Source organism: Balaenoptera borealis, assembly GCF_965194805.1.
Source record: "Balaenoptera borealis genome assembly, chromosome: 16".
In the NCBI taxonomy this organism is placed as follows: Eukaryota; Metazoa; Chordata; class Mammalia; order Artiodactyla; family Balaenopteridae; genus Balaenoptera; species Balaenoptera borealis.
This window is the reverse complement of record NC_138872.1, coordinates 84,897,665-84,924,879: the sequence shown is the minus strand read 5'-3', so window position 1 is coordinate 84,924,879 and position 27,215 is coordinate 84,897,665. Positions and strand designations below refer to the sequence as shown.

The 27,215-nt window shown below is 59.8% G+C and overlaps 1 protein-coding gene across 6 annotated transcripts in view; it reads right to left on the bottom strand.

Moving 5' to 3' along the window:
* Nucleotides 1–485: 485 nt before the first annotated feature.
* The window catches only part of FBXL18 (F-box and leucine rich repeat protein 18), a 44,766-nt gene continuing 18,036 nt past the window's right edge, over nucleotides 486–27,215 (bottom strand). For 2 of the 6 annotated variants that reach the window (XM_082360933.1, XM_082360937.1), the window contains exons 4-5: nucleotides 19,753–19,971; nucleotides 486–4,817 (exon numbers count right to left, since the gene is read on the bottom strand). In XM_082360933.1, coding sequence (XP_082217059.1) covers nucleotides 4,661–4,817; nucleotides 19,753–19,971 — 376 coding nt within the window. In that variant the 3' untranslated portion in view covers nucleotides 486–4,660. The other 4 variants (XM_082360936.1, XM_082360935.1, XM_082360934.1 and 1 more) reach the window with 4 other exon arrangements.

Sequence of the window (27,215 nt, the reverse complement as noted above, 5' to 3'; positions counted from 1 at the left end):
TACACATAAAAACGGTTAAAACGGTACATTTTATGTTACGTACTTTTTACCACAAGTGAAAACTACAAATATGTGTATTAAATAAAAAAGAAACTGACTCAGTCCCCACAGGCCCCAGACAACGGCTGCGCTGACTCTGCCTCCGCCAGCCTCACGGAGGCCTCGTGCAGGGAGCAGCTTCGGGCCACACCAGTGTCCCTGCACCCCTGCCCGCCAGCCCCTTCTTGGCCTCGCCCCTCCTCACAGCCTCTGCAAAGGCCAACTCAGCGGTCGCCCCCTGATGGCCCCTGGCAGCGCCTGGCGCCCCGCGTTGGGTCTCACGTCCCCATCCAGGGACCCCCAAGCGGCCAAGCACAGACTCCGTCCTCAACACCTGAACAGCAGCGGGTGACCGGAGCGCCACCGCCTAAGCTCGCCCTCCGAGGCTGCAGAGGGGGTCGCAGAGGAAAGGTCAGGGGGCGCCCCTGCTGGAAGGACCACACAGGTTTTCTAAATCAAGTTCACTTTATTTGAAACTTTTCACATGCCACAAATTTACATGAAAATACCCATTCAAAATGTAGCTGGAACGAGAAATTCAGGAGTGGCCTCACCAGAGGACAGGAGGTCTGTCATCAAAAGGCAGGTGACGTGTATTCGGTCGTTTAGCACCTGGTCATGCACGTGCCGTGAGAAACCCTGGCAACTCACCTCACCCCTCTTACCACTGGTAACGTGCTGAGCGAGACTGTCCGGTCAGAGGGGCAGGCAGATGGGCGATGGTCAGAGGGCAGCGGTCCCGGGGCTGAGCGCCGCCAGTGGCTGCGGGGTGCCACGTGCCCACGGCCACACGTGCGAAAGCACCCTCACCTCTCGTACCCCCGCCAGCGCAGTGGGCACAGCGGGGAGGCCTCGGGGCCGGCCGGCTTGGAGTCTGGCACAGTGGGTGCCCTGACCCTGTGACATCAATGCAAAACCTCACACTTCACTGGCTTTTGAAAGAGCTTTAGAAAGTAATTTAGACGATGTGGGTTGGCCTGTGTCTGACCGAAGTTTGTTTGAATTCCTGTGGGTATTTGCTCATCCCACCCAGTGGAATCCTGTGCCGTAGATGCAGACAAGACCGGCGACCGTCCCCCGAGCCCCTCGGCACAACCCCGCCCCTATCCTGTCAGAGGGGGAGGGGGACTGGGGCTGAGGCCACAAGGACCACAGGGGTCAGCGTCCATGTCCCCCTCACCTCGGGTTTGCGGCTGAAGCCGTGGGGGGGGGCCTGCTGCCCCGGCCGCGCTGCACCATCCTCACCCACGAACTTCTCTTACTGCTTCTCACAAGGTCTCAGCAATTTTCAAATCCTAAAGGAACAAACAGTGAGAACAAGAGGAAGCAGGAGGTGGCCGGCTGCCCCGGTGCCACTCAGAGGAGGACGTGAGGGTGGGCCCATCAGGGCAGGTCCCCTTCCTGCCAGGCGGGGCCGGGTGGGGGAGGGGGGCCTGAGACCCACCGCCTTCCTGGCCGTGCACCCAGGGAGGCCACTGACGCAGTAAGGCGGCGACTGCTGGCTTCAGATCCCCCGGCCAACAGGGACCCGGGTGCCCCGGTTACCCCCGCCCAACTTTCCCAGCCCTGGCCCCTGGCAAGCTTCTGCCCCCTGGGCCGGGCGGCCTGCAGCTCTGGATCCTGGCGCAGGGGGGTTAAGGGAGTGTCACCCTCAGCACCCAGCCCTGCAGACCTGCCCAAGGAGGGGCGTCGTCCCAGGCCTGAGTGGAGAGGCCCTCGGAGGCCTTGCGGAGGAGGGACCCTCAGACCTGTCTCCTTGGGTCCTCGGAAGGACAGCTGACAGGTGGGGATAAAATCTGTCCCCTTGTTGTATGAGAGTGAAGTGCCCTTAATCCAGCCTCCTCAGCTCAGAAATAAAAACACTCGCACGTGACAAAGAGAAAAGCCACCGACAGCAGGGAAGGGGGCCTGCGGGTCTCTACTCTCCTCAGGCTCAAGAAGCCTCCCTGGGGGAGCACCTGCAGGCCCGGCCAGCTAGGCTGCCTGATGCTGCGGTGGCAAAGCCACAGCCCTGGGAGCAGGCAGGGCCGAGGGGTCTAGGGGCGAGGAGGGGGCACAGGCAGAGGGGCGGCCTCAGGAGGCCGGGGGTTTCTCTCTTTAACAGAGAGATCTCCCTGATCCCCTCCTCCCTAATTCCCACCTCCCCCAGTGTCTGCCTCATGCACACAGCGTGCACACACAGCGTGCACACACACACGTGCACACCAGGAACAAGAGCCCGTCCACAGCAGACTACACTCACACGTATAGGCGCACAGACGTCCATGCATGCACCGTGCACACGCACACATGCATACACACGCACACACGCATACACACGCACACACGCATACACACGCAGGCGCCAGTGCTGACCAGGCCCCTCTCAGCAGGCAGCATATGGTCCGTCGCTTAACAGCCCAGTTCTGCCAATTGGGGACCATTAGGGTGGGTTCTTTTCCCAGCATAAAATGCTGCAGAATATAAATTGCAATTAACACCGGTGCCAAAATAGCACTTAGCGAGAATAAGCACATTATTAACATCTGGTGAATACTGACTTGGGTGGAGAAGCAGCGGAAATTCTTGCTCTAAGTAAAGGATGGTTGAGGGGGACACTAAAAATACAAGGCCTCTTGTTTGGGGGCTGCTTTCCAAGGCAGCTCGTGCCCCAGCCTTTCGTGAACGGCCCCTCCCAGCCCTGTTTGCTGGCATAAATGACACTGCTGGTTAAAACTGCTTGCTCATGAGAACAGGCCATCCGGGCCAGAGCACGAAAAACATGCCCAGAAATGGGGTGGGGGACTCCCACCACCTCTCAGACCCTCATCTACAGCGTGCGGCCCTGACAAGGGCCTTGGCCCTGTCTCTCCAGGGCCCAGGGCAGCCTGGCCTGCGGCCTGCACGGCCAGAGGAGCGGGCCCGGTTGTGACTCTCAGGCCAGGTCAGGACTGTGGAGGCGAGGGCTGCAGGTCTGGTGGGGGTCCCAGCTGGGGGCAGCCGGCAGACCGGTCCCTCTGGGCAGGAGGCGAAGAGCCGCCAGCGGCAGCTGGGGAGGGAGGAGGGCACCCCACGCTCCAGAGAGGAGACAACTGCACCCTCGGCAAGAAAACCACAGCGCAGGGGGAGGAGCCCCAGCTCCACCCAGTGCCGTGGGGAGGTGAGAGCAGGGCCAGGGCCGCGGGGACGGGTAGAGGCCGCCAGACAGACTGCGCTTAGGAAGAATCGACCGGAGCACTCGGGGGCCTGTGTGCGTCCCGAGACCCTGGCCCTACGAGCACTTCCACCATCAGAAGGCCTCCTGGACCCCCTCGGCCTGGCAGGGTGGGGGCTGCTGAACTGTCTGCCCCTTGAGAACCCAGGGAAGGGCAGGCGAACGCAGGCCCAGGGTCCAGGTACCGGGCCCTGCAACAGGCAAACTATAGGACACGCTACACGACACGGGGGCGACCATCACACGGAACAGAGTGGGAAGCGGGCTGGGCTGGGGGCCACTGAGCGGACGGCAGCTGAGACGGGCCGCAGCGGTGAGGAGGGCCTGGGGAACCTGCACCCCCAGCCCAGAGGGAGAGGGAGGCCGGGGCGAGATGGGCCCAGCCCCTGGCGCCCTGGGGAGGCAGCCTCTGCGGAGACCCAGGTGCCCCCGGCTGGAAGCTGCCCCGACGCCGCCCAGCCTTCCCTGGAAGTCTCCAGGAGCGTCACCGGGAGCGTTGGGGCAAGACGCTGGGTGGAGGGAACCCAACCGGGGCCCCTCAGAAGCCCACCAGCCGCAGGGATGACAGCTCTGGGGGGAGTCTCGCGGCTGACAAGGCAGAAGCACCGGGCGGCACGTGGCGGGAGGCCCAGGACACTGGGAGGACATCCCTCGTTTTGGGAATAGCTGCGTTGCATTTTTTTAAAGTGCTAAATAAAGCTATCTGAAACGGGGTAATGTGATCACTCCTCCAGCCCCACGCATCCCTTCTGGGTTTTAATATTTCAAGGTTTTCTAATGAAGCAGGTCTATCCGTGTTTCCCCAGAAACACAGACCTTCACAGGGACCTGCAGCTTCCCTGCCCAGCAACCCGCTGCCGGCCCGAACCTGTCTGATGTCACCTGGCTGGACGCATACCAGAGGCGTACCTGGGTTAAATGGAAGGAGGGGAGAGCCCCAAATCTGCCACAGCACCTGCAAGCTCCTCCCCGCCTCGGGCTCACAGCCGCCCCCCCACAGAGCCCGGGGCAGGTGACCAGGAGCACAGGAGCGAGGGGCCACCCCTGGGGGCCGGGGGGCAGCCGTGGGGTCACGTGGCGCTCTGGGGACCAGGCCCCCAAGGAGTCAGCGCCCCGGCGATGCGTGTCGCAGCCCCGGAGCACGCCGGCCAGGCCCACAGGTCGCCCTCCCGCCGGCCCTCCCGCCGGCCCTCCTCACGCATCTCAGCCAGAGCGTCACTGAGCACAGGCTCTCCACCAGAGGAAGCCCCTAAGGGCTGGGGAGGGGGCGGTGGCCCACCGGGGGTCCGGGGTCCTCGGGCAGGGGAGCAGCCGCTGCGGCCGTGGCACAGGCCGGAAGCCACACACCTGTCCGGGGCAGTCCTGCCTCCTCGGCCACGGAGGCGCAGCGGCCACAGGCGGCGACGGGCAGGTGGGGGCCCGCTCCGGTCACCACCACAGATTGGGCGGCTCCTCGGCCACTCTGCTTTTAAATAAGGTGACCTCGTCCAGGTGCACCATGGGAACGTCTCGGATGACATCGGTCAGGCCCTCGTGGAGCAGAGGGAAGATGACGACGTTCAGCGCGGGCCGCTCGGCCTGGAAACTGAACCAGAGGCAGGCTGTTAGCAGGACCACGGAGGTCGGGGGGGGCCGGGCTTGGGGCGTGCAGGCGGCCAGGGCCAGGCTGCGTCCCGGAGCACCGGCCGACGCAGGAACGTGCCTCCGGGGCCCCTCACGCTGAGGCCCCAGGGAGCGGGCAGGAGGGCAGCCTGTCGGGGCGGGTCCCTGCCTTCCCGGGCAGCGGGGGTCCCTGAAGGTAACACCCAGCGGGCTGCAGAAGCAGCGTCTGTGGTCACTGGAGGCCCCACAGCCAGGACACCTGCAGGGGAGTGGAGAGAGGGGACAGGCGGCCAAACCCGCATGCCCACAGGCCACCCTCGAGGGACATGAACGCCCAAGTCAGGTAAGGCAGCCACTCTGCCAGGAGACCAAAGCAAGGCGGCCGCCGGCAGCCACGAGCCTTTGTCTGAACACGTGACAAGGAACTGTCACACGACCCTCCCACCTTCCGCACCCACGGGTGACAGGCTCCACCCCGTGGGGTGCGTGACAATATCCACAGAGCATCTGCCAGGCCAGGCACCACACTGGAGCTGGCCCCAGTGGCCGGCCAGTGAGGTGACCATCTCCCTTTCCACCTGGAACCCAAGGTGACTCTGGTCATGGGAGAACTTCCATCCCATGGGGCTCGAAGGGCGAGAGGCAGGAAGGTGCCCACACAATTTGCCAAAACTAAAGCCAGGTCCCAAGTCCCGCGCCTGCTTCAAGGAACAAGGAAACTGCAGTCCCAGCCTCCCCCTGCCCCCGGCCCCCCGGCAACACTGAGCTGGATTTGCTGGATTTACGACATATGTAAAATGAACGCCAGAAAGGCACTCATAAAACTTCATGTTTTGGCAATAAAAATGCCGAGGAAACACCTCCCGGTTCTGTGCGCTGCGTTCTGCTGCCGGCAGCGGCGTCTGTGACCGTGAACCGGCAAGCCCTCACCTGCAAACCCGCTGTGCGACCTACTCTACTTGAAACAAAATATTCTCAGGTGTGGGATGTGCGTGCAAGGCTCCTGCCTGCCTGCCATCCTGAGGCCCTTAACGAGCTGCTGTCAAGATGCTGGAGGGGGATTAATTTCTCACCGAAAGCCAGGAATGCGGCGGCGTGCTGTCCCTTCCCCGCTGCCCTGACCGCCGAGGCGCACGCAGGGTGGAGGGGCCGCCCCAGAATCAAACCGACTTCCTTCTCAAGGCTTTCTCCACGGTCGGCACCCGGGTCAGCTCGGAGCTGGGCAGGGCTGGGGGGCCTCGCCCGCACCCGCCTCCCTGTAAAGCCCTCCCCGCCCGAGGAGCCGGCGCGCTCCCCCAGCTGCAGCCTCTCTGTCCCCACCCAGAGTGAAGCCTGGAGTCGGTGACGGGACAGAGGACAAGGGGCAAAGGCAGAGAGCGCGATCACTCCCTTGCGAGTGCAGGGCTGGGGCTCCCCCGGGGCGGAAGGAGGCAAGTTCTCGGCTGGGGCTCGTGTGCGGGCCGAGCACTCCGCGGGTTCCGCTGGGTCACCTGCACACGTGTTCTAATGTTCATTTGTGCGATTCAAATACAGTTTGAGATTTAGGTAAATAGACGCAATGAAATAAAATAAAACTCCTTCCAGCTACCCACGTTCAGAACTAGCCTGATGACCGACAGCAGGACAGGTCACCTCTTGGGACCACTCCCCTGACCAGGGCTAATCACATCACTAAAGACCCGAGGCTGCAGCCTCTGGCCTGGAGTCACGAGGACAAAGCCAGGCCTGCAAGGTCCATGGGTTCACCTTCAGGCACAGGCGTGCGTTCCCTCCTGGAGCACTCCCCCCTCCCCGGGCATCCTCCCGTACACGCACTCCCCAGGCCCAGCTCTGCACTCGGCTGCCCCTGATGCCATCCTGGGCAGCAGAGAAGGCAGAGCCCTGCCCCCGCAACCGTGCTAGCCTGGATCCCATCTGGGGGCGAAAGAGGCAAGATCTACGGAGCCCACACGCTAAGCCCGCGACAGGGGCCGCTCACTCGCTCTGAAACCTGCAGAACGAGCTGCAGACGCCACCATGGAGACACCCCTCCCCGAAGGGTCTGAGGGTGACTCAGGGCTTTCAAAAACACAGAGGTTCAGGAAAGTTCAACCATACTTACTCTCCGCCATTTGTAACAGCCGGAAGGGAGATACCACATTGAAGAAAATTTTCTACCTGAGGCTGTTAAAAACACACCAGGGGATTTAAAATGGGGCCTTTGGCTATCTGAAAAACCAGCTGCCCAAAATACGTTCCTTCTCTGAGCCTCCAGGAAGCAGGCAAGATTTTGCTTGTTTTAAAACCACTGTTTTGGGCTTCCCTGGTGGCGCAGTGGTTAAGAATCCGCCAGCCAATGCAGGGGACACGGGTTCCAGCCCTGGTCCGGGAAGATCCCACATGCAGAACAACTAAGCCCGTGCGCCACAACTACTGAGCCTGCGTGCCTAGAGCCCGTGCTCCACAACAAGAGAAGCCACCGCAATGAGAAGCCCGCGCACTGCAACGAAGAGTAGCCCCCGCTCACCGCAACTAGAGAAAGCTTGCGCACAGCAACAAAGACCCAACGCAGCCAAAAATAAATTAATTAATTAAATTAAAAAAAAAAAAAGCACTGTTTTGTTTAGGGAGAAAATACTATAGAGAAAGCGCAAAGGAGAGCACGGGGGCCTCCCACCGCACCCACTGCCCAGTGGCTCTAACAGCCCCTCCCCCGTAGCCCTGCACACTCTCCTGCTGTGTTGAGCATATTCTTTCTAGACACGTCTCAAAATGTCGACAACCTGAGTCAGGTTTGGTGAATTTCCTTGTCCACTCCGCCCCCAAAGCAACAAAACACCCGGCGACCACCTCCTCCCACGGTCCCGCCCGGCCAGCAGGGCACCACACCTGCCTGGCCACTTCTCTAGGGGATGCAACTTAGGAAGCCCTTTAACTATCATACGGATAAACATCCTTTAATCCAGCATAATCACAACTGTGCTTTGAGTTGTTTCTTCAGAATAAATTCCAGAAATAGGGTCACTGGGTCAAAATGCATGAACACTTTTACACTTGAAAAGGCAGGTCTACAGAGGACTCGGGGCCGCACTTCAGGGCCACAGCGAGAAGCCGGCTGAGCACCTGCCCCAACGGGGCCGCGAGAACGCTGCTGCAGAGCTACCAGAGGGAAGGAGGACGGGGAGGGACTGCCCACTTCACGCCTGCCTGTGACCATCGTGGAGGAGCAGAGAACTGGCCTGGCCAGGAGCGCTGGGCTCCAACTCGTCACAGACACAGGCAGACGCACGGCCGCTGCAGCCCCCAGGACCTCAGGCCGGCCACTGCACGGAAGACACGGAAAGGGGCGTCCCGCACAGTCACCACGCTGGCAGCAGCTCTGAGCCCGACGCCCCCCGAGTGCGTGAAGGGGGCCCCGGGGACCTCAGCCTCTGCACCTGGTCCTGCGGGTGCCGCAGAGCTGGAAGGGCGCTGGGAGGGGCCGGCTGGGGACGCAGCCTGCAAGCAGCACTGGCTCAGTCACCTAAGATCTGAACACGTGCTGGGTTTGTTTCTTTGCCTGAGAAATTAGAAAAAAAATTAAAGTTGACAGCCTCTTCCTCCGCAAATAAAGGTCTTATAGAAAAGCCAAAGTCAGAAGATATTTTATAAAAGCCACTCGCACTATAACAACTATCTTCAAGAAGCACAGAGGCGGGCGGTGGCCAAGAATAAAACATCCGCCGAAGGTTCACAGAACTCAGACGATGCCCCGGGCAGGCGTGTGGGGTGCGCCCTTCTCAGCTCCCCCCCAAACTTGCTGGGACCCACAGGGCACCTCGGAGCGGCCTGGAATCTGCCCTCGCGCAGAGGAAGGGGGTGGGAGAGACCCTCGGTGTCAGCTGTCATGGTCCGAGGCGGCCCCCAGGTCCCATGTGGGACAGGACTGTAAATCCGCGGGCCTGACCCCTGGAGCCCCTGGAGCTGGTAACTCCAGTGCGAGGCTCTGTCACCAGAAAGGCCTGAAGGACAAAGGCCAGGACAAAACAGAATACAGAGGAGCAGGTTTGGGATGTCCCCAGGGCTCCTCCCCTTCCCCCCCCACCCCCCGCCAAAGACGCTGCCAGGGCCTCTCCCCAGGAACGACAACATAGATTTCTCGTATCCTTCCAGAAACACTTTATGCACGTGCCGGCAGAGAAACAGATTACGCCCCTGCTTTTGTTTGAGGCACACTTTGAAAGATTCCCTTTGGTGACCCCAAGTGCTTCCTCGTTCTTTTATTAGCTGCATTTCATTCCATCAACTGGAGGCATCATAATTTATTTCCCAGTCTCCTACCGACGGACGCTTGGGTTGTTTTCAATCTTTTGTTAAATCGAACAGCACCGCCATGAAGAGCTCTATGCAAACCCCACGGATAAGCCCGTCCGTAGAACCGAAGCCTTAAGGCGGGAGCTTAGTTGGGTCAGGGGTGTGAGTTCCGATCCACAGAGGTGGCCCACCTACCTTGGGCCACGGGCTGGTCTCCTCCCTCCACTAACACAAGCGGGCTTTGCCTGAGGGGGTGGAAAACGTTACACCGAAGTGCACCCCGGGCAGTGCAGCCCCATGGGACCAGCACCCGCACGAGACACAGCAACCATGCCCCAGAAGCCCCGGGCCCCCCGGGGCAGTCACCTCCTCGACCCCTACCAGAGTGGACCACTGCCTGCTTTTGAACTCTCCAGAAACACAGTTGTTCTCGCTGTAATTCAGTTCCTGTGTTTCTCACGGGGGAGGCTGGGTGCTTTCTCTTAGTTAAGAATCACCTGCAACCCCTGTCCTGTGCCCTCAGACCCCTGCCTGGTTTGAACAGTGCTACTGGTCCTGTCCTCACTGCTGGGCAGGCAGGAGACCAGGACAACCCGACCTCTGGCAGTGACAGGACCTGCAGATCATTCTCCTAGTTTGTCATTTTCTGTAAATGATTTTTAAAAACACGCAAAGATATTCAACTTCATTCACAAAAAATGAGTTGAAAACCACAGTTTAGTGTCAACAGACGAAAGGACAAACAAAATATGACCCATCCATACACTGGAATATCACTCGGCCTTAAAAGGAAGGGAATTCTGACACGTGCTACAACATGGATAAACCTCGAGGATATTATGCTAAGTGGAATAAACCAGACATCAATGGACAAATACTGTAGGATTCTGCTTCTGGGAGGTACCTACAGGGGTCAAGGTCATAGAGAGCAGAACGGTGCTTAGCAGGAGTTGGGGGAAAGAGGAGAAGAGGGGTATTGTTTAACGCATATGGAGTTGCTGTTTGGGACGATAAAAAGGTTTTGGGTATAGACTGTGGTGATAGGTACACCACAGCATTTAATGCCACTGAACTGTATACTTACAAATGGCTAAAATGATAACTATTATGTTATAGATGTTTTACCACAATAAAAAATTTAAAAGGAAGGAACAGAATCTGCCTTCAGAGAAATGGAGAGATGCCCAACGCTCGGAACTACCCTGGTGACCTGGCACCGCACGTCGCCCGCCCTCACCTCCCACGGGGCTGATGCCGCCAGCTGGGGACTCACGCCAGCCTTCTGCAGCCCAAAGCCAGGAACACCAGGCATCACTGTCCCCAGGCCTTCGCTGGAATCAATCCCCCAAGAGACCCCTAAGAAAAGGGAGGTGTGCAAACCACGGCAGAGACGGGACGACAGAACACAGCTGCGTTCTCGTCACAGAAAAGACAGCCACCCTACGCCGTCCTCGAGGGAGGGACCCTCAGGAGTGCGAAGCACGGCCCAGCATCCAGTAGATCCCCAGGGACGTTCCGTGCTGCTGCAGCGTGAACACCAGCAGGGGCCCGGAGCCTGACCGCAGATCGAAGCCTCGGGCCCAGCCCCAGAGACCTTGCCTGGAAAACGAGGGGCTCCAGTGACAACGGAAGAATTCCTCTTCTAGAGAATTCCGCCGCTCTACGCCCAAATCGCCAAGAAAGGCTGCCCGGCGGTGGGAAGAGGCCTCGTGCCCGGCAGCAGGCGCAGCCACCGCCCTCGCCCCCCCCTCGGTGGCCTGGACAGCCCTGACCACAGGAGATCCTACGCAGCGAACGTCTTCCACACTGATCAGTCGCCGGGGCTGCAGTCGCGCCCCTGACGTTCCCCGCTGGCTGCTGCACTGGGGCCCACGGCGCGCGGCCTGAGCCCTGCCGCCTCCCAGACCAGCCTCTTGGGCGTCCACCACAAATGGAGCCAGAACTCGCCGGCCAGCAAGCCCTGCGTCAAGGCCACGGATTCCCCCAGTTGAGCCTGCAGCGGCGAAACCCTGCTGGCCTGGTATTTTTCGTGACACTCCCAGATCACCATTCCAGGTAGGAAGGACAAACGGACCCCAGAGACCCGTCCCGCGCGGCAGTGAGCTGCGGACCCAAGATGGGGTTCCGCTGCCCCTTTAATGCAATTACGGTGGCGACACAGCACGCTAACGCTGCATTTCAGAATCCACTTTCAATTCTGAAGCTCCCAGTGTGCCCCAGACTTAAACAACGCATCCCTGTATCTGTAAACTTCGCTGGTTCTACACTCGTATCCCTGTATCTGTAAACTCCCCTGGTTCTACACTCGCGTGCAGAACACAAACACGGAGGGGCGGGAAGCGCTGCATCTGGGCGGGAGGCCCCGGATCCCAGGCGCCCACCAGCAGCACGGCTGCCTGTGTCTGCTCAGGTCTGGGCCGCTGCCTCTTGGCCTCACGGGCCCACATTCCTCGCCGGCAGGAGACCGTGTGGGCAGCAGTCCAGGGGGAGGGGGGGAATTTCCACATGGGCTCCAGAGACGTGACCCTGTCCAGTGGGATGCTGGGCCTAGGGGGACGGAGGACCAAGCCCGCTCCCGCCCCAGGGTCGGGGTCCGCCCGATGCTCCTGAGAAAGGCGGCTGCGGCCAGTCAACACGTGTGGCCTGGAGCGGATGAGACCCCCGAGGGCGCGGCCCGGGAAGGCCCCGCCTTGTGGAAAGTGCTCAGCCCGCTTCAGAACCAGCGCGCCCTCACCCCGGATGGCTCGGCTCAGACAGGGACACGTCAGGGTGAGAGCCTTTTCCGCCCTACCATCCTGCTTCCTCGAAATAAGCGCCTCTGCCCCTTGGACCGGGCACCGTGGGTTATTACAGGAGGTGGCAGAGGGTGGCAGAACAGCCACACTGGCCTAAAACGCCTGCTGGGCCATTTACCCTCGGGACGGGACGACCAGGACGCCCCCAAACCTCATGGAGCTGGGCTGCCTCTTTTGTCAAGGGGGGAGAAGGCACCGCCACCAGGCGATCGTAGGGGACCCCGAGCAACGCCACCAAGGCGGGCACAGACAGTCGGCAGCGAGCTACCACCAGGAGACAGCGGCGCCGGGAAGCAGGGACGATGGCTGCTGGTTTACAGACAGGACACTGGGCTCAGAGAGGGAAGTGATGGGTTCAAAGTCACAGAGCAACGAGGCCAGGAGGTGAGCACGGCGTGGGATCTGAGGGTGCAGGGGGGGGTCTGACCTCAGCGGGACGCCACGTGTCACCCCAAGCACTACCAAAAGAGAAGCGAGTGAGGACACGGCCCTCACCCAGCCCAGAGTTCACGAGGCCTCTCAGGGAACTTTCAGGAATGTGAGAGTCAAAGGAAATCGAGAAAGCTCTGAAATCCCTGGGAAGGGCGCCCCACCCGCTGCATGTCTGGGAGAAATTGGACAGCAGAGGCGTGGCTGGGTGCACAGCACGGAGACACCCAGGGCACCCCCACGACGGGCCACAGGGCCCGGCTCCGGCTCCTGACCGGGCCAGACGGCTCCTCGGTGGGTCAGGCGGTACTGACTTGACCAGGAATGGCGACTCAGGGTTCGTAGGAGAGACAGGAAGTGAAACAGACAGAGAGGCTGGCTCTGCTCACTGGGGAGGGTGTCCCCGAGGCCAGGTGGTCGGGGGAGCCCAATGGGAATCCCGGGAACTCAGGGTGTTCCCAGGGCAGGGCAGGGAGGGAGGCCAGCGGGAGAGCTGCTCCCCGGGGCAGCCACAAGGCGTCGCTGCTCTCAGCGGCACTGGCCCAAACGAAGTCCAGCCTGGGGCTGGGGCCACCAGAAGGGCCCAAGGTGAGGGAAGATGCAGAAGAAAGCCGCTCCAAAACCTCGCGGAGGCCGCCTGCCACCGGACGTCCGAGAAAGGTCCAGAGGCTTACGTTTCAAACTTGAAAGAGCAAAGTCAAGATCCAGGAGATAAAAAAAGAGAACGAATGCTGATCAGGACACCACTGTACACACAGCACCTCCCACCTGGGCCTGCCGTGAACTCACCTTACGAGGGAGGAAACCGAGGCAGCCCATCTGAGGCCACCGCCACCTGAGAGGTCCCGGCGGAGCAGGGACCCAGAGCTGCAGGTCTCGGTGCCAAACCCACAGAGGGCACGACAACAAGAAGAAACAACTGCCGATGCCCACCGGCTGAGACGTATCTCCACGTGGGGCAGGCATGGGAACCGGAAGGAAGTGCTGACCCGGGGAGAGGCACACCTTCCTAGGGACGGGCCTGCAGACACACCAGCCCCACGGGCTGAGTCACAGGAAACAGGGGGGCCTCTCAATGCCACACGGGGGAGTGGGCAGGTGCCTCAATAGTCCTCTGAGCTTGAGGCAGGGAAAAGGGTGAGAAGAAAGAAACGCATCAGAAAAAGTGACAACAGGGGTTTCCCTGGTGGTGCAGTGGTTGAGAATCCGCCTGCCAATGCAGGGGACACGGATTCGAGCCCTGGTCCGGAAAGATCCCACATGCCGCGGAGCAACTAAGCCCATGTGCCACAACTACTGAGCCTGCGTTCTAGAGCCCGTGGGCCACAACTACTGAAGTCTGCGCGCCTGGAGCCCGTGCTCTGCAACAAGAGAAGCCACCGCAGTGAGAAGCCCGCACACTGCAACGAAGAGTAGCCCCTGCTCGCTGCAACTAGAGAAAGCCTGCGTGCAGCAACAAAGACCCAACACAGCCAAAAATAAATAAATTTATTTATTTTTTAAAAAAGAAAGAAAAAGTGACGACAACTCCAGCCTCTCCTTTTCATGCGCCCCCGGGGTGGAATGCGGGCCTGCTGTGAAGCCCCCGAAGCGCCAGGCAGGCCGGTTACCGTGAGCCACAGCACCACCTGCTGGGCGCCTCGCAGAAAAGCAGCTGGGACCCCACTGCACCGCAGCAAAGGCCTGAGGGGGACACAAACACTGGCCTTCCAGTGCTGGGGTCCTGCTGCACCACCACCGGCCTCTCGGAGCCTCACTTTCCCCACCTGAATGCTGGGGCTTAGGGCGTGTAGCTCAAAGGGCTTTTGGATGTGAGAACAACAGAGACAGTACACAGCACCGGCACCAAGGGAGCGCTGGTGAAGAGGCACTAGCGCGGCCCCTGGCATCCAGGACAGGGCCCAGAGCAGGGGCTGGAAGAATGCTGGCTGGAGGAGCCCACAAAGGGGGCCACGCCCCAACACGCACAGGGCTCCCAGCACCTCAGCCGGCACCAGGCGCTCAGCGGGTCCCCGCCACGGCCCAGGCCTGTGCCAGGGCTGGGACACGGGGAACAGAGGGGTTGGCACAGCTTCCGCCCAGGAAGTCCACTTAACCAATGCCAGCCTCAGGCCTGGTCTCGAATACTGTGCACCGAAGACCCAGAAGGAAAAAAGAGCTATTGCACGCTGGCCTTCAAAAAACTCATCCTCTAAAGGGGGATGCAAAGAACGCAATAATTTTGGGGGGAAAGTGCTATGCGCCCTAGGAAAGGGGCAGGTGTGTGCTGTCTGAGAGGCCAGAGGAGGGAGCTCCCAGCCCAGCGAGAGGCTGCACTTGCCTGGGCCCTGCAGACAGGAGCAGGCTGCAGGCAGGAAGAAGGCTGGCGGACAGGGACCTCGTGAGCACAAGACTCCCAGGGCAGGGACGACCCACACCTAGTGCCAAGTCCAATCAACTGGCCTGGAGCCCTGTGTTGAGATGGACTCTGAGGATCAGGAAAGGACAGAGCAGCTTCGTCAGCCAGCAACGCCCGTGAGGGATGCTCCCACCCTCCCCTGTCCATCACAAGCACAGCTCTTCTGAACTGCCTGGTGACCTTGGATGTCCTCCACTGTGGGGAAGGCTTCTGTGTGTACACACAGTGGGAAAACCAGCAGTGCCCAAAGCTGGTCCCCCCACTGCAAGAAGTCACCCCTCAAGGCTGAGAAGTGACCGAATCCTACACGGGTCTCGGAGCCCCTGGAGCAGAGCTCATCCACCAGGGAGGTGTCAGCTCCCAGGAGAGGAGCCCCCGTGAATGTGACCTACTGCAGGTTTGCGAGGGTGAGGGGTATCAACGTTCCTCCCGGCTGCTTCGAGGGCAGAGGCAGGCACAGCAACAATGACGTCACGATCGCCACACCCGAGAAAAGCAGGTTCCACCTCCTCACACACCCATCGCCAGCCCAGTGAGCAGAGAGCGGGAGGGAGAGAGCGCTGGCTGGAGCGGCCACACCACCTGCCCGGCACCCTGTTTTCCAGACAGCTACCGTCTGTCCCAGAGCCCACGTGCGTAGGCGCCGTACAGCCTGTATCCCATTTAGCCCACCAGCTAAATTTAGCATCAGCTCCATCGCAGAAAACGGGGACGCCGAGGGGTGGATACACGACGGTGAGCGGTGAGCGGGCCCCTTCCCCAGGGGCCCCAGCCGGGAAAACCCAGGCCGAAGTGAAGGAAAGTCAAGAGTACACATAGTTAGCTGTGTCGGCCAGACCAGAATCACCACAACGTCATGTAACGGATACCAAATGGCATAAAAAATAACTGTTTGCAGCTTTATTTAATGACACAAGAGACACCCATGATGCAGTGTTAACTCAAAAAAATCAGAGCACAAAGCCATACGATAACTCCAGCCTGGATATGCTGGCTGGTGGAGCCAAGGGGAACTTTCACTTGAAAATAGCTTGATGCGTAGTCTAAATTTTTTTTTTAATATTTATTTAGTTAGTTAGTTAGTTGCGGCATGCGAACTCCCTAGTTGCGGCATGTGGGATCCAGCTCCCCGACCAGGGATCGAATCCGGGCCCCCTACATTGGGAGCGTGGAATCTCAGCCACTGGACCACCAGGGAAGTCCCTGAATTTTTAGAGATATTATAAACACCAGGGAGGGGAAAACCTTAGCTAGGATTCCTCCTGGGAAACTCAACAGCAAACCACGAGGACAGGGGACCACCACGAGGACTGTCCGGCAGGGTGGCTGGAGCCCTGTGACTCCGGAGACCCCCTGGCGATGGCTCTTCTGTAATTCTGTGACCAGCTGGGCCTCGTCGTGGTCATGTCCCGCCACCCGAGGGACACGGAAAGCTGGGAGAGGAAAGCTGCGACGCTCTAGGCCGTGCCTCAACGAGGCGGCCACCTTCAGCGCTCCGCCAGGGGCACCGCTGACGTCGGCGGATTTCCGCTCCAGAGGCTTTAAGTGCTTCACGCCCCTGGCGACCTGCTCAGGTCACATCCCCCCCAGGAAGCGCTGCTCCAGGCCTGCACTCCAATCCTGGGCACTTATCTAAGTTCTAGCTGGACCAACCATCAAACTCCAGGACCCACTAGGGGAAAACGGCTCCTGGTTTGAGGCCGCACGCCTCCCGCAAAGGCCCCTGACGGAGGGCAAAGGGCGGGGAGCGCTGCCCCGGAAGGAGGGAAAATTGCTTTAAACCCTCTGCCTTTTAATCCCCACAACCACTCGAGCAACCGCTGCCCCTAAATGCAAACAAAGTGCAGAGACATAGGAAACTCAGAGTTAAATTTGCCTCAGTTCACAGAAACAAAGTGGAATGAAGGTCCCATTGTGAATGTGCTCAACGCCACTGAGCTGCACACCTTGAAACGACTAAAATGATAAACTTTAGGTTATTTGTATTAAAAGGTCTTTAAAAAATACCATCTGCTCTTATTAAGAAGAAAAGACCTTGGCATCTCCAAGGACGTCAGCAGAGCTAGCCAGCGGGCGCACGGCCATCAGCCCTCACGATGGCTGACTCCAGAGGAGCCAATTGAGGTGAACCTAAGACAGAGGTGAGTGACCTGACATCAGGGAGCTGCAGTCAATCATTCTGAGACTTAAGTTCCACCCCCTCCCCGACTTCTCCAGGGTGAGTTGGAAGGCTCAGAAATCCCAGGGGTCTCTGCACTTGACATTAGCGGCCCTCACACAGGCCGCCTTGGACCAGGAGAACTTCCAGAGCACTGCAGAGGCACGCAGGTGAGAGAAGTCACAGAATATGCAGCAGCCCGCCCGAGTGGACCCTGCAGACACCACCTCACTTAACTGCTTCCCTACAAATCCTAGGCAAAGCCAAGTTCACCACCTCCTGCTGGACAGACAGTAAATACTCACTTGACCAAAGGTATCTGGCAACTTGCTCAGTTAACACCCAGCGGGACCTGCATTTACAGGAAGTCTTTGAACCTTCTGCACACGCAGCAGTCAAGTTCACGTCTGGCAGTCGCCGGGGAGATTCCCCGTAGCCATCACTCAAAGCCCACGGAGCTGTATTTTGCACACAAACCAAGAGGCTTTGCTACCTAGGTTCTCAGACCAAGGTACAGGACAAGTGGCAGATTTAAGAGGAAGCTTAGGGTGTATGGGGGCCAGTGCGGGATGTCATTAAACCCACAGCCGTAACCTGAATCAACGGTGAACACAGTGGGCAGGGAAAGCCGGGAGGAGAGAAGCAGCCTCAGGACCCGAGGCCGGGGGCCCACGACGGGCGCCAGCACAGGCGGCCGCAGCACAGGCTCGCTGGTCCCAGGCCCCCCGCCCCCTCCCGAAAGGAACCCCACAGTAGAGTCCCCAGGGGATGCGAAGAGATGATCACAAACGAGGAGACGATACCGGGCAATTAGCACATCAAACGATGCTCCTCGCAAACAGACACGACGCAAGCTCACACGGCAGGAGGACACGCTCACCCAGGAGCCCCGGGAGAGTCTGGCAGTGTCTCGCACGGGCAAGGACGTGGGCCAAGAACTCTCACACCCACAGGGGAAGCCGGGCTTAGGAGAACCGTCCTGGAGAGCAAGCGACTGGGCCACCTCCCGAACACACCCCGCACCGCCGCCTCTAGGGACCTGCGCAGCTGCACCCAGGACAGCCCGCACGAGGATATTCACTAGAGCAGAGACACACTGGAAACAACCAGGCTCTCCCTCAACAGAACAGACACACAGCGTGATGAATCCGCTTGCGGCGCTGCCACACACAGCACTTGGCAGGAACACACCAGCTCCACAGGAGCCACACATGGCAGATCTCAAAACAATGTTGGGTGGACAACACGGGCTGCACACCCAGACGCAACAGTACACATTCAGGGACGCTGGGAACACAGGAAACAAAACACTGCTTCTCACGGACACTTGGATGGATTTCTAAAATTTAAAAAGTACACTCATACTGGAGGTTCAGGGAGCCAAAGTGGCTTTATTTTAATCAATATGTGATGATCCTTTATTTCTATCTTTTAAGTCTCTCAAATGTCAAAAGCAATACAGAAAAAGCCAGACGCAAAGGACAAACGCTATATGGTTATAGTTATAGGAGGTCCCTGGAGTAGACACAGGAAGTAGAAGGGTGGGCGCCAGGGGCTGGGAGAGGGGGAGGGGGGTTAATGTTTAATGGGGACAGAGTTTCAGTTCGGAATGGTGAAAACACTTAAAATGGAAAGAAAACAAAACCGTTAAAATGGTAAATTTTGTTATGTGTACTTTACCAGAATTTTTTTTTAATGCAGAGCTGTCAAAAGAACGAGCAAGAGCTGGATGAACTGAGAATGAGCCATTTCCAAGATATGTTATTAAGTGAAAAAGCAAACTGAGTATAAGAAAGAAGGGGGTTGGGAAAACATTTGTGTACCTGCTAATCCTACAAAAGAGACATAGGAAGGGTAACTGAGAACCGGGAACACTTGTCTCTGGGTACAGGGCGGGGTGGGGGGGGACAACGCGGGGGGGGGACAATGCGGGGGTACAATGCAGGGGGGGACAACGCGGGGGGGGACAATGCGGTGGGGGGGGACAGGAGGAGGCTGAGCGGCGGCGCAGCTCCACGCACCCCTCACACACAGCTCTGACCCTCCAACTTCAGTAAGGCTTCGAACGCCAGAAAAACAAGGAAGCAAGCCACGCAGGACGTGGGGTGAACACAAAGTGGAGTCCGAGGCAGTGGGAGCGAGGAACATGGCCAGGCTGAGGGAGACGGGAAGAGGCCGGCCCCAGGTCACTCGAAGACGGTGTTTGATGGGGCGACCTGGGTGCCACCCCCAGGAGCAGAGCAGCTGCCCCACGTGCACACCGGGGGGACGGGACAAATCAGCAAACACAGCTCAGGGAATGGAGAGCCAGGCCCTCTGCTGCTGAAGGGAGAGGCTGCGAGGACAGAAGGGGGCAAAGTGTGATGAGCTCTGTGATGCAGGGCTGGAATCAGAGGCGCAGGATGGACGCGCTGTTTTTAATAGAAATGCGGACACCTGGCCAGTGCCCTCCAAGTGTCAAGGTCACGAAAGCCAGGGAAAGGCTGCGCCCGTCACAGCCTAAGAGGCCGAGGAGACCAGGCATGGCGAGGGCTCTGAAGCGAGTCCTGCACAGAACAAGGACGAGACGGGGAAACGGACGGGTTGCTAAGGGCTGCAGGTGAGTGGCAGCACCACGCGCACTCCCGCCTCTGACAGCGGTGCCAGGGGAACACGTGAGGGGCTGGATGGTGAAGAGGGTCCCGTCACGCTCGAGGGAGAGGGGGCTCCCGCTACGCAGGAAGCTGAGCCCGGGGCAGACAGAAGGCCGGGGGGAGGGGGTTCGCTCCATCACCGCCCAGCACTTTCTAACTCCGAGAAATAACCTCTGGACCCCCAGGGAAGCCGAGGCAGGAAGAGCGCCCGAGCCCCCGCGATGCGCACTCACCTGCGGAGGAGGGACTGCTGCAGGCTCCGGCAGGTGCTGAGCGACTCGCCGGTGAACAGGTGGCACACGACCACGTGCAGGCAGCGCGCCATGAAGGCCAGCACGGCCTCGGGCTGCAGGGTGCCGCTGCGGGACACCAGGCACAGGCGCTGCAACGCAGAGCACTGGCTCAGCGCCTGGAAGAACTGGGCGTTGGCGCTGAAGTAGGGCTGCTCCAGCCTGCAGGGAGAGAGGACGGACGGCGTGAGCTCGCGGAGACGGACGCACGCTGAGCGGGGCTCCTGGTCCAGGGCCCAGACCGGCTGTCCCCAGGCCCATCCACACCACAGCCCCCAGGGGCTCCGGGTGAGGACTCAGACCCCTGGGGTCTCCCTTGGTGATCCTGACCTGGGGGGAGACCCTGCAGGCCCGATGCAACCAGGTGCCCACAGACCCAGCCAAGCTGCTTCGTTCGCTGCTCTGACTGCTCGGTGCGCCTATAGGCCCAGAAGAGCGCGTGGCAACTGAATCGTGTCCCCCAAAAGATCTGTTGCATTCCTAACCCTTGGTACCTGCACACGTGGCTTTATTTGGAAGCAGGGTCTTTGCAGACTGAGTTAAGATGAAGTCACGTGGGACTGGGGTGGGTCCAATGAGCGGTTCCTTAGACGCCTTGTGACGGCACAGCAACACAGGAACACGCAGGGAGCTCGGGGCGGACTGGAGTGACACGTCCACAAGCCAAGGAACACCTCGCACTGCCAGCAGCCGCCGGAAGCCAGGGGACAGGCCTGGAACAGGCCCCCACCCAGAGCTTCCAGAAGGAACCATCCTGCCGACACCCTGACCTGGGACTTCTGACCTCTTAACTAGGAGAGGGTGACTCTCTGTTGTTTTCAGCCATGCGGTTGGTGGTCATTTGTCAGGGCAGCCCCAGGACACTAGCACAGGAGCCAGGGAGAGGGAGCTGGAGCAGGAAGAGAGCACGGAGATCGTCTCATGGTAAATCACACACAAAGACCAAGACGGCCTCACGGACAGAGGTCAAAGTGGACCCTGTTCACCCAAAATCTTCCCACAAGAAAACCTATTAACAAGGGTTATCCCTGGAGATCAGCACCAGGCTCGGCAATCGTCCTTATTTTATAGCACTCAGCGGTACCTCGGTCCTTCTCAGGCAGGTACGTGCCTCACTTGATGCTTTTAAAACCGTTCTGACTGCTGCGCGGGGGCCCGGTTACCCGGCCAGAGCCGCTTCAAGGCTGGCGGCACGAGCGGGAGAGGCCAGGCAGACATGTCCACGCAAAGCAGGCAGAAGGCACACAGGCACTGCAGCGGGCGGGAGAAGGGCTTCACAGATGACGGAGATCTGGGCACGTGTGCAGGAAACTGCAGTTCGGGGGCTACGTCTGAACCCGATGGCTGAAAAGGAGGACGCTTCAAAGGGTGGCCACTGGGCACCCGGCAACGCTCTCTCTCAACGAGCCATGAAGGCCTCTGATGGACATCGTGCCAGCCACGTGGGGCCTCAGCCCTCCGAGCGAGCCGGCCGGCCCGGGAGGACAGCGCTCTGCCAGGCTGCGCCTGAGCTGCGGGAACAGTGCCTCAGGCCAGGGTGACGCTGTCCCCTGAGGCCGGCCACCCCCAAGGCCCAGGCCCCGCACAAGTCACTCCCTGCACAAACATGGCGTCTTGCCCGGGACCGTGGGTCTCTCTGAGCCTCAACTCTGCCCACGGGACAGACACGGACCCTCCGGGTGGGCCGGGGCAGCTGGCAAGACCCCCATCTCCGTGCGAGACCCACAGGGAACCCCGAGAGGCCTCTCTCTCCCCGTAAACTGATGGGGCCGAGTGGGTGACTTCCTGGGACGCCCCTGAGAGGCTCGTCTGCAGCTGTAGGTTCTCATCATCAAAGGAGAGAAGCTTCCGGGGTGAGTGGAAAGGCCCACCCCCATCCCCAAGAGGCAGTGGGCCTGCAGTGGGGACAGAGTCACCACCACCGCCCCCCCGCCAGGCTGAAGGAGAGCCCAAGCGCTCTGGACGCAGCGACGCCCCGGGCAAGGCTGACCTGGACGCGGGTGAGGGGCCGTCCACAGGCCCAAACGAGAGCCGCGCGAGCCTCGGACACGGCCTCCACGGCCCTGACACCCGGAAACACTGACAAGTCACAGGACGGGGGAGGGGTTTTAAAATCAAGCCTGCGGTGACGGCATGTCTGTTCCAAGCCATCCTGTACGGACGGGAGCCACCAGTCACTGAAATGCAGCAGTGAGACTGCGTTTTTATTTTAATTACACGTAAGCAGAAGTTCTAGCAAGCTCCTAAAACTGTGGGGGGAACGCGGGTCTCTCTGGGGTATGATTCTGAAAAGGCTCACGTTCTCTCCCCGTCGAGGGTTCCGGGTGCAGCAGGAAGGAAGCCCCCGGGCAGGGCTGCTCGGGCACAAACACCAGGGAAAGGGCTCCCCAAGGGCCGCAGTGGTCAGCGATGCCTCACCCCCTGGACGCCACTGAATGAATTTCATCCCTAAAGAAACGGGGAAGAAGTCAGGGAGCCGCGAGCCGGGCCTCTCAGAGCTGTGAGCCAAGGACCCCAGCCCCCTGAACCCCCTGGGCCCAGAGAGTAAGCAAGCGCATCTCGCCCATGGGTGTGAATGTTCCGGGAAGCTTATATTTCTTAAGAAAATGTCTGAACACATTATTTGGTTCTATCTTTTTAAAAGATCCTAAGGTAAGCATACTGTGCAGACCTGAAAGTGGGAAAACTGGAGGGGGGCGAAAAGCCCTGATGCACTAGTCGTTCCTGGAGCAGTGAGGAACCTGGGCCGCGGGCGGCGGGAAGGACAGGCCTGCGGCGCCTCGGTCACTAGGTGGCGATGCAGGTCTGCGCTACCTGCTGGGGATCTCACCACTCAAGCAGACAGAGGGGAGAGACAGAGGGAGCTGCGTACTACACGCTTTTGAACATTTTTTTTCGGCGTGCCAGCCACTCCAGATTCCTCCCCCTGAAGGAAGCCCCCGTCATGGGTGCTCAGGGCAGGCAGGCCTGGTGGGCCGGGCGAGGCTGGCACGTCCACACCGTCCCCCGCTCCTCCGGGCGGTGGGCTGGCAGAGCTAACCTGACACGAGTGACGGGCAGTGCCTTTGCTCAGGGCAGAGGAGGAGGAAGGGGCGCCTCTGTGACTGGCTTCGCCCTGGGGGGCGGGCCTCAGCCTTCCGACCTCTAAGGGTCTGGCCTCCGATGCTTGCTCTCCGAGAGGCTCTGTGGGCACAGACGGGCGCTCGGGCCGCCCCTCATCTGCCTGCCCACCTCTCAGGCACCCCTCCGAGCAGCGCTTGGGCCTGGAGGGTGGCCCTGGCATAGCCTCCAGGGCCTGGCTCCAAGAAGCCCTCTCGCTTACGCCCAGACGCCGCCCCAGTTCCGAGGTCAGGGGCAGCCCAGGGTGACTCAGGGTGACGCTCTCCCTTCCCCCTCTCCACCAGGCAAGGCTTCATCAGGTGCCCTGCTCTGCCCAGCTTGGCATCCTGCCGCTGGCGAGGTGCACCAGAAATCCAGAGGCAAATCCAGAGCCTGCGAGGCCCCAGCGGGACGACGTGTTCTCGCAGAAGCGGCCCTGGCCCCAGCTGGCAAAGAGCTGCAGTTCATGGGCCTCTCTGGTGGGGACAGCGGAGGCCGCCTGGGGAAGTGCGGGAGCTGTCCGGGGAGGCCGCCCTGGCAGCGGTGTGGCAGCCTCTGCAGTGCCTGCCCATGGCAGGCAGGCACCATCTGCTCCTTCCCCTCCATCCCCCCGGGCTCCGCTTGCCACAGAAGGCAGGAATCCAGAGGAACGGGGCCATTTGGCCAAGTTCTAGAAACTGGTGTTTGTTCCGAACAGGCAGTATCCCGGCTCCGATGAGGTGTGGTCTCAGCAGCCGCGTGCACAGAGAGCCCATTGTGAGTGGCGGTCAGGTTCTCAGGTCGGCCCACAAAACCCACACTGCTTGCACGACCCTGCCCCGGGGGAAGGTCTGGGCCACAAGGATCACGTCCGAGGCCCTGTAAGTCACTTGGTGACCACTAAACGCCAGGTTACCCCATTTGACATCCAGCGACCCCACGAGACAGGACCTGCTCCCAGCTGCCCGCAGACCAGCTGTCTCCCCTCAGCAAGTTCATTAACCTTCTGGGCCCCACTTTCCTCATCTGCAAAATGGGACAATAATAGCGACACTCCCAAGGTTGCTAAAATGTCAAAGACCTGTAAGCACGGGGCGAGCACGTGGCGGCCGTACAAATACAAGCCAACGGGGCAGCCACGGTCCGCAGCAGTCTAAATAAAGGGCAGTCTCTCCCTTCAGCTTCCACAACACCCCCAGCCCGCCTCCTCTCTCCCGGACAGCTCCTGCCCGGTCTCTTCTACCAAGCCCTCATCCTCCTGACCAGTTCCTGTTGGGCGGTCTCTCCAGTCCAAGCGCCAGCTGGCAGACCTGGGAGACGGCTCCTCCTCTCTGGGGGCTGGGGGGAGGGGCGGGGGCGGGGGGTCGTCCAGGCTTCTCCAACCCACACGTGTGCAGCCTCGCCCCTGCCTTCCTCTCTCGGCCGATGGCAGCCACGTCAGCTCAACGGCTCAGGCCAGAAGCCTCGGCACCGCCTGGACCCACCTAGCCTCGACACCCATCCCATGCACCCAATCAATCAGCAGATTCCCTGTGAAGTCAGAACCTGGCTATTTCTGGCCATGCTCCAACCCCTGCTTTCTCCTGGCTGCTCCCTGCATGTCTGACATGCCCCTGACAGTGGCCCTGCTGCTGCCCCCCAGGCCGCTTTCAGCACAGCAGCGTGACCTGCCCTGCTTCCATCCCGGCTGCTCCTGAGACCCTGGCACACCCATCTCGGGGCCCTGCGCTCTCAGCTCTCCAACAGAACCTTCTGGGCAGAGGGGAGTGTCTGTATGTGCTCTGCCTAGCACAGTGGCCACCAGCCCACGTGGTCACTAAGCACCTGAGACGTGGCTGATGCCACCAAGGAACTCGATGCTTGGTTCTCTCTCATTTTAGCTCATGTAAGTGTAAGTCACCCTGTGGGTCGTGGACACCGTACCGGCTGATGTGACTCTACCTGCCTGGCCCGGAGCACTCTTCCCCAGGTTCTGCTTTCTAACTCGTCTCCCCGAGTTCCCTGCTCAAAGCTCACCTCCTTCATGAAATGTACCCCAACTGCCGCCCCTGCACCCAGGCATCCCTCGTCCTGCTCTGCTTCTTCTCCCCGGCATTTGTTACTGTCTAATATACCATATACTTCCTTACGCTGACTCTTGGTCTATTTTCCCCACTAGAATGTAAGCTCCCCAAGGACAAGGATCTTTGTTTTTTTCAGTGTCCTGGGTGCTTGGAACAGTGCCTGGCATAACAGGTGCTCATATATTTGCTGAATGGATGAAAAACCGTAACATGTATTATAAGTGCCAAGTCCTGTTCTAAGTGTCTTATAAGGATGAATCCCTTTGGTCTGAACAGCCCCACTTTACAGAACAAGGACCTGGGCACAGACAGCCCAAGGTCCACCCAGGCCTTCTGACTCTGAGGCCCCTGCTGTGGGTCCTGCCTGCCTCCACCCAAGGCTAGGGTCTATCTCCTGGACGAGGAGACGCAGGGACATGGGACCAGTTTGGACGCCACGCCCACTCCCCTCTCCTCCAGGCAGAGCAGCCCTGAAGGGGCCGAGCACAGGCCTCGTGCAGGGAATCCAGCAGCCCAGGTGAGCTGGGAGCACCTGCTGTCTCCATGTGGCTCTGCAGGCAGCAGACATTTGATATGACCCTGTGGGACTTCCCTGGTGGTGCAGTGGTTAAGAATCCGCCTACCAATACAGGGGACACAGGTTTGAGCCCTGGTCCGGGAAGATCTCACATGCCGTGGAGCAACTAAGCCCATGCGTCACAACTACTGAGCTTGTGCTCTACAGCCCGCGAGCCACAACTACTGAAGCCCACGTGCCTAGAGCCCATGCTCTGCAACAAGAGAAGCCACCGCAATGAGAAGCCCGGGCACCGTGACAAAGAGTAGCCCCCGCTCGCCACAACTAGAAAGAAAGCCCGTGCACAGCATCGAAGACCCAACGTGGCCAAAATTAATTAATTAATTAATTAATTAATTTAAAAATATGACACTGTGGACATGAGGCAGAAAGGACGTTGGAGAGAGAAGAAGTCCAGTTTTCATTATCTGCCTTGAAGCACTGTGACTTTTTATTTTATTTTTATGTTTTTGGCCGCATCGCGCGAGCACGTGGGATCTTAGTTCCTCGACCAGAGATTGAACCCGCACCCCCTGCAGTGGAAGCGTGGAGTCTTAACCACTGGACCACCGGGGAAGTCCCGTGACGTTTTAAACTACATGAATGTATGACTTTATTTTACTTTCACTGATTTCTCTTTTGATCAAACACTCCTCAATAATCGGCACGTGGTTTGACCACAGCGTGGTTAGAAAAGGTGCCAGGTTTAACAGGGTAGCAAGAAAGCCAAAACACTGAAGACAAAAATGACAGATCCAGAAATACTCTGGTTCTGAGTTTAGTTAAATTAGAACTCAAATGCTCCCTCAGGCTCCCCGAACTAAGGAATACTCATTCCTGATCACGAGAATCCAACAGGGTAACAGGACAGCAGACCTGGTGGCTTTTCGTCTGTTGGATGTATTTTGTGGTCCACCTGCAGCTTCAAGTTACGCATGGCCCACTGACCACTCACTTCACAACAGTCCTCCTGGAAAGGCCACTGATGTGACAGCGAAGGCACAGGAGGGGACAAGGTGGGAGGAGGCACTGGCTGGAGATGAACCAGTGAAAAGAGAAGGAGCCGCGAGGGATCTGGGCAAGAGGGGCAGCATCGTCTGCGATGGCAGCCCAGGCTCACCCTGTGAAGGGCGAGGGGCAGGGGCTGCGGTCAGGGCCCCTCCCCACTCACTCACAGGTGGCGCCCCACCCCACAGGGCAGGAGGGGGCCAAGCCACGTGGGAGGCCAGGCTTGGACCCCGGGCCCCAGCCCTCACGCCAGCAGGGACCGGGCGGGGGGCCCGCAGCGTGTGTTGCCCTGGGGGCGGCGGGCAGCCTGGCAGAGAAGCTCTGGGAGGCTCCAGGGCCGGGGCAGCAAAGCGCCAGCTCAAATCCGGTTCATTTCCTGCCTTCTAGGGGGAGAGTGGAGGTCCAGACAGGACACGCTTGTCTCCGTTTTGTGTGGCTCGGGTGCCCAGGTCGAGCTCTGGGCTTCGACGACCCGGGCGGACCTCAGCTCTTCCCTCAGGCGTCTGCTGCCTCTCCATGAAGCAGGAACGACGAAGGGCCCAGTGAGGGGATCAGACCAGACAGCGCCAGAGAGCTCCCAGCCTGGTGCCCGGCCCTCAGCGAAGACACACGGTGAGTGCTCACTGGTGCGGCGATGAGGACACACGTGCGTCCCCGTGCCCCGATGCCGCCCTCACCCGGCTGCCCCACCAGCTCCAGCC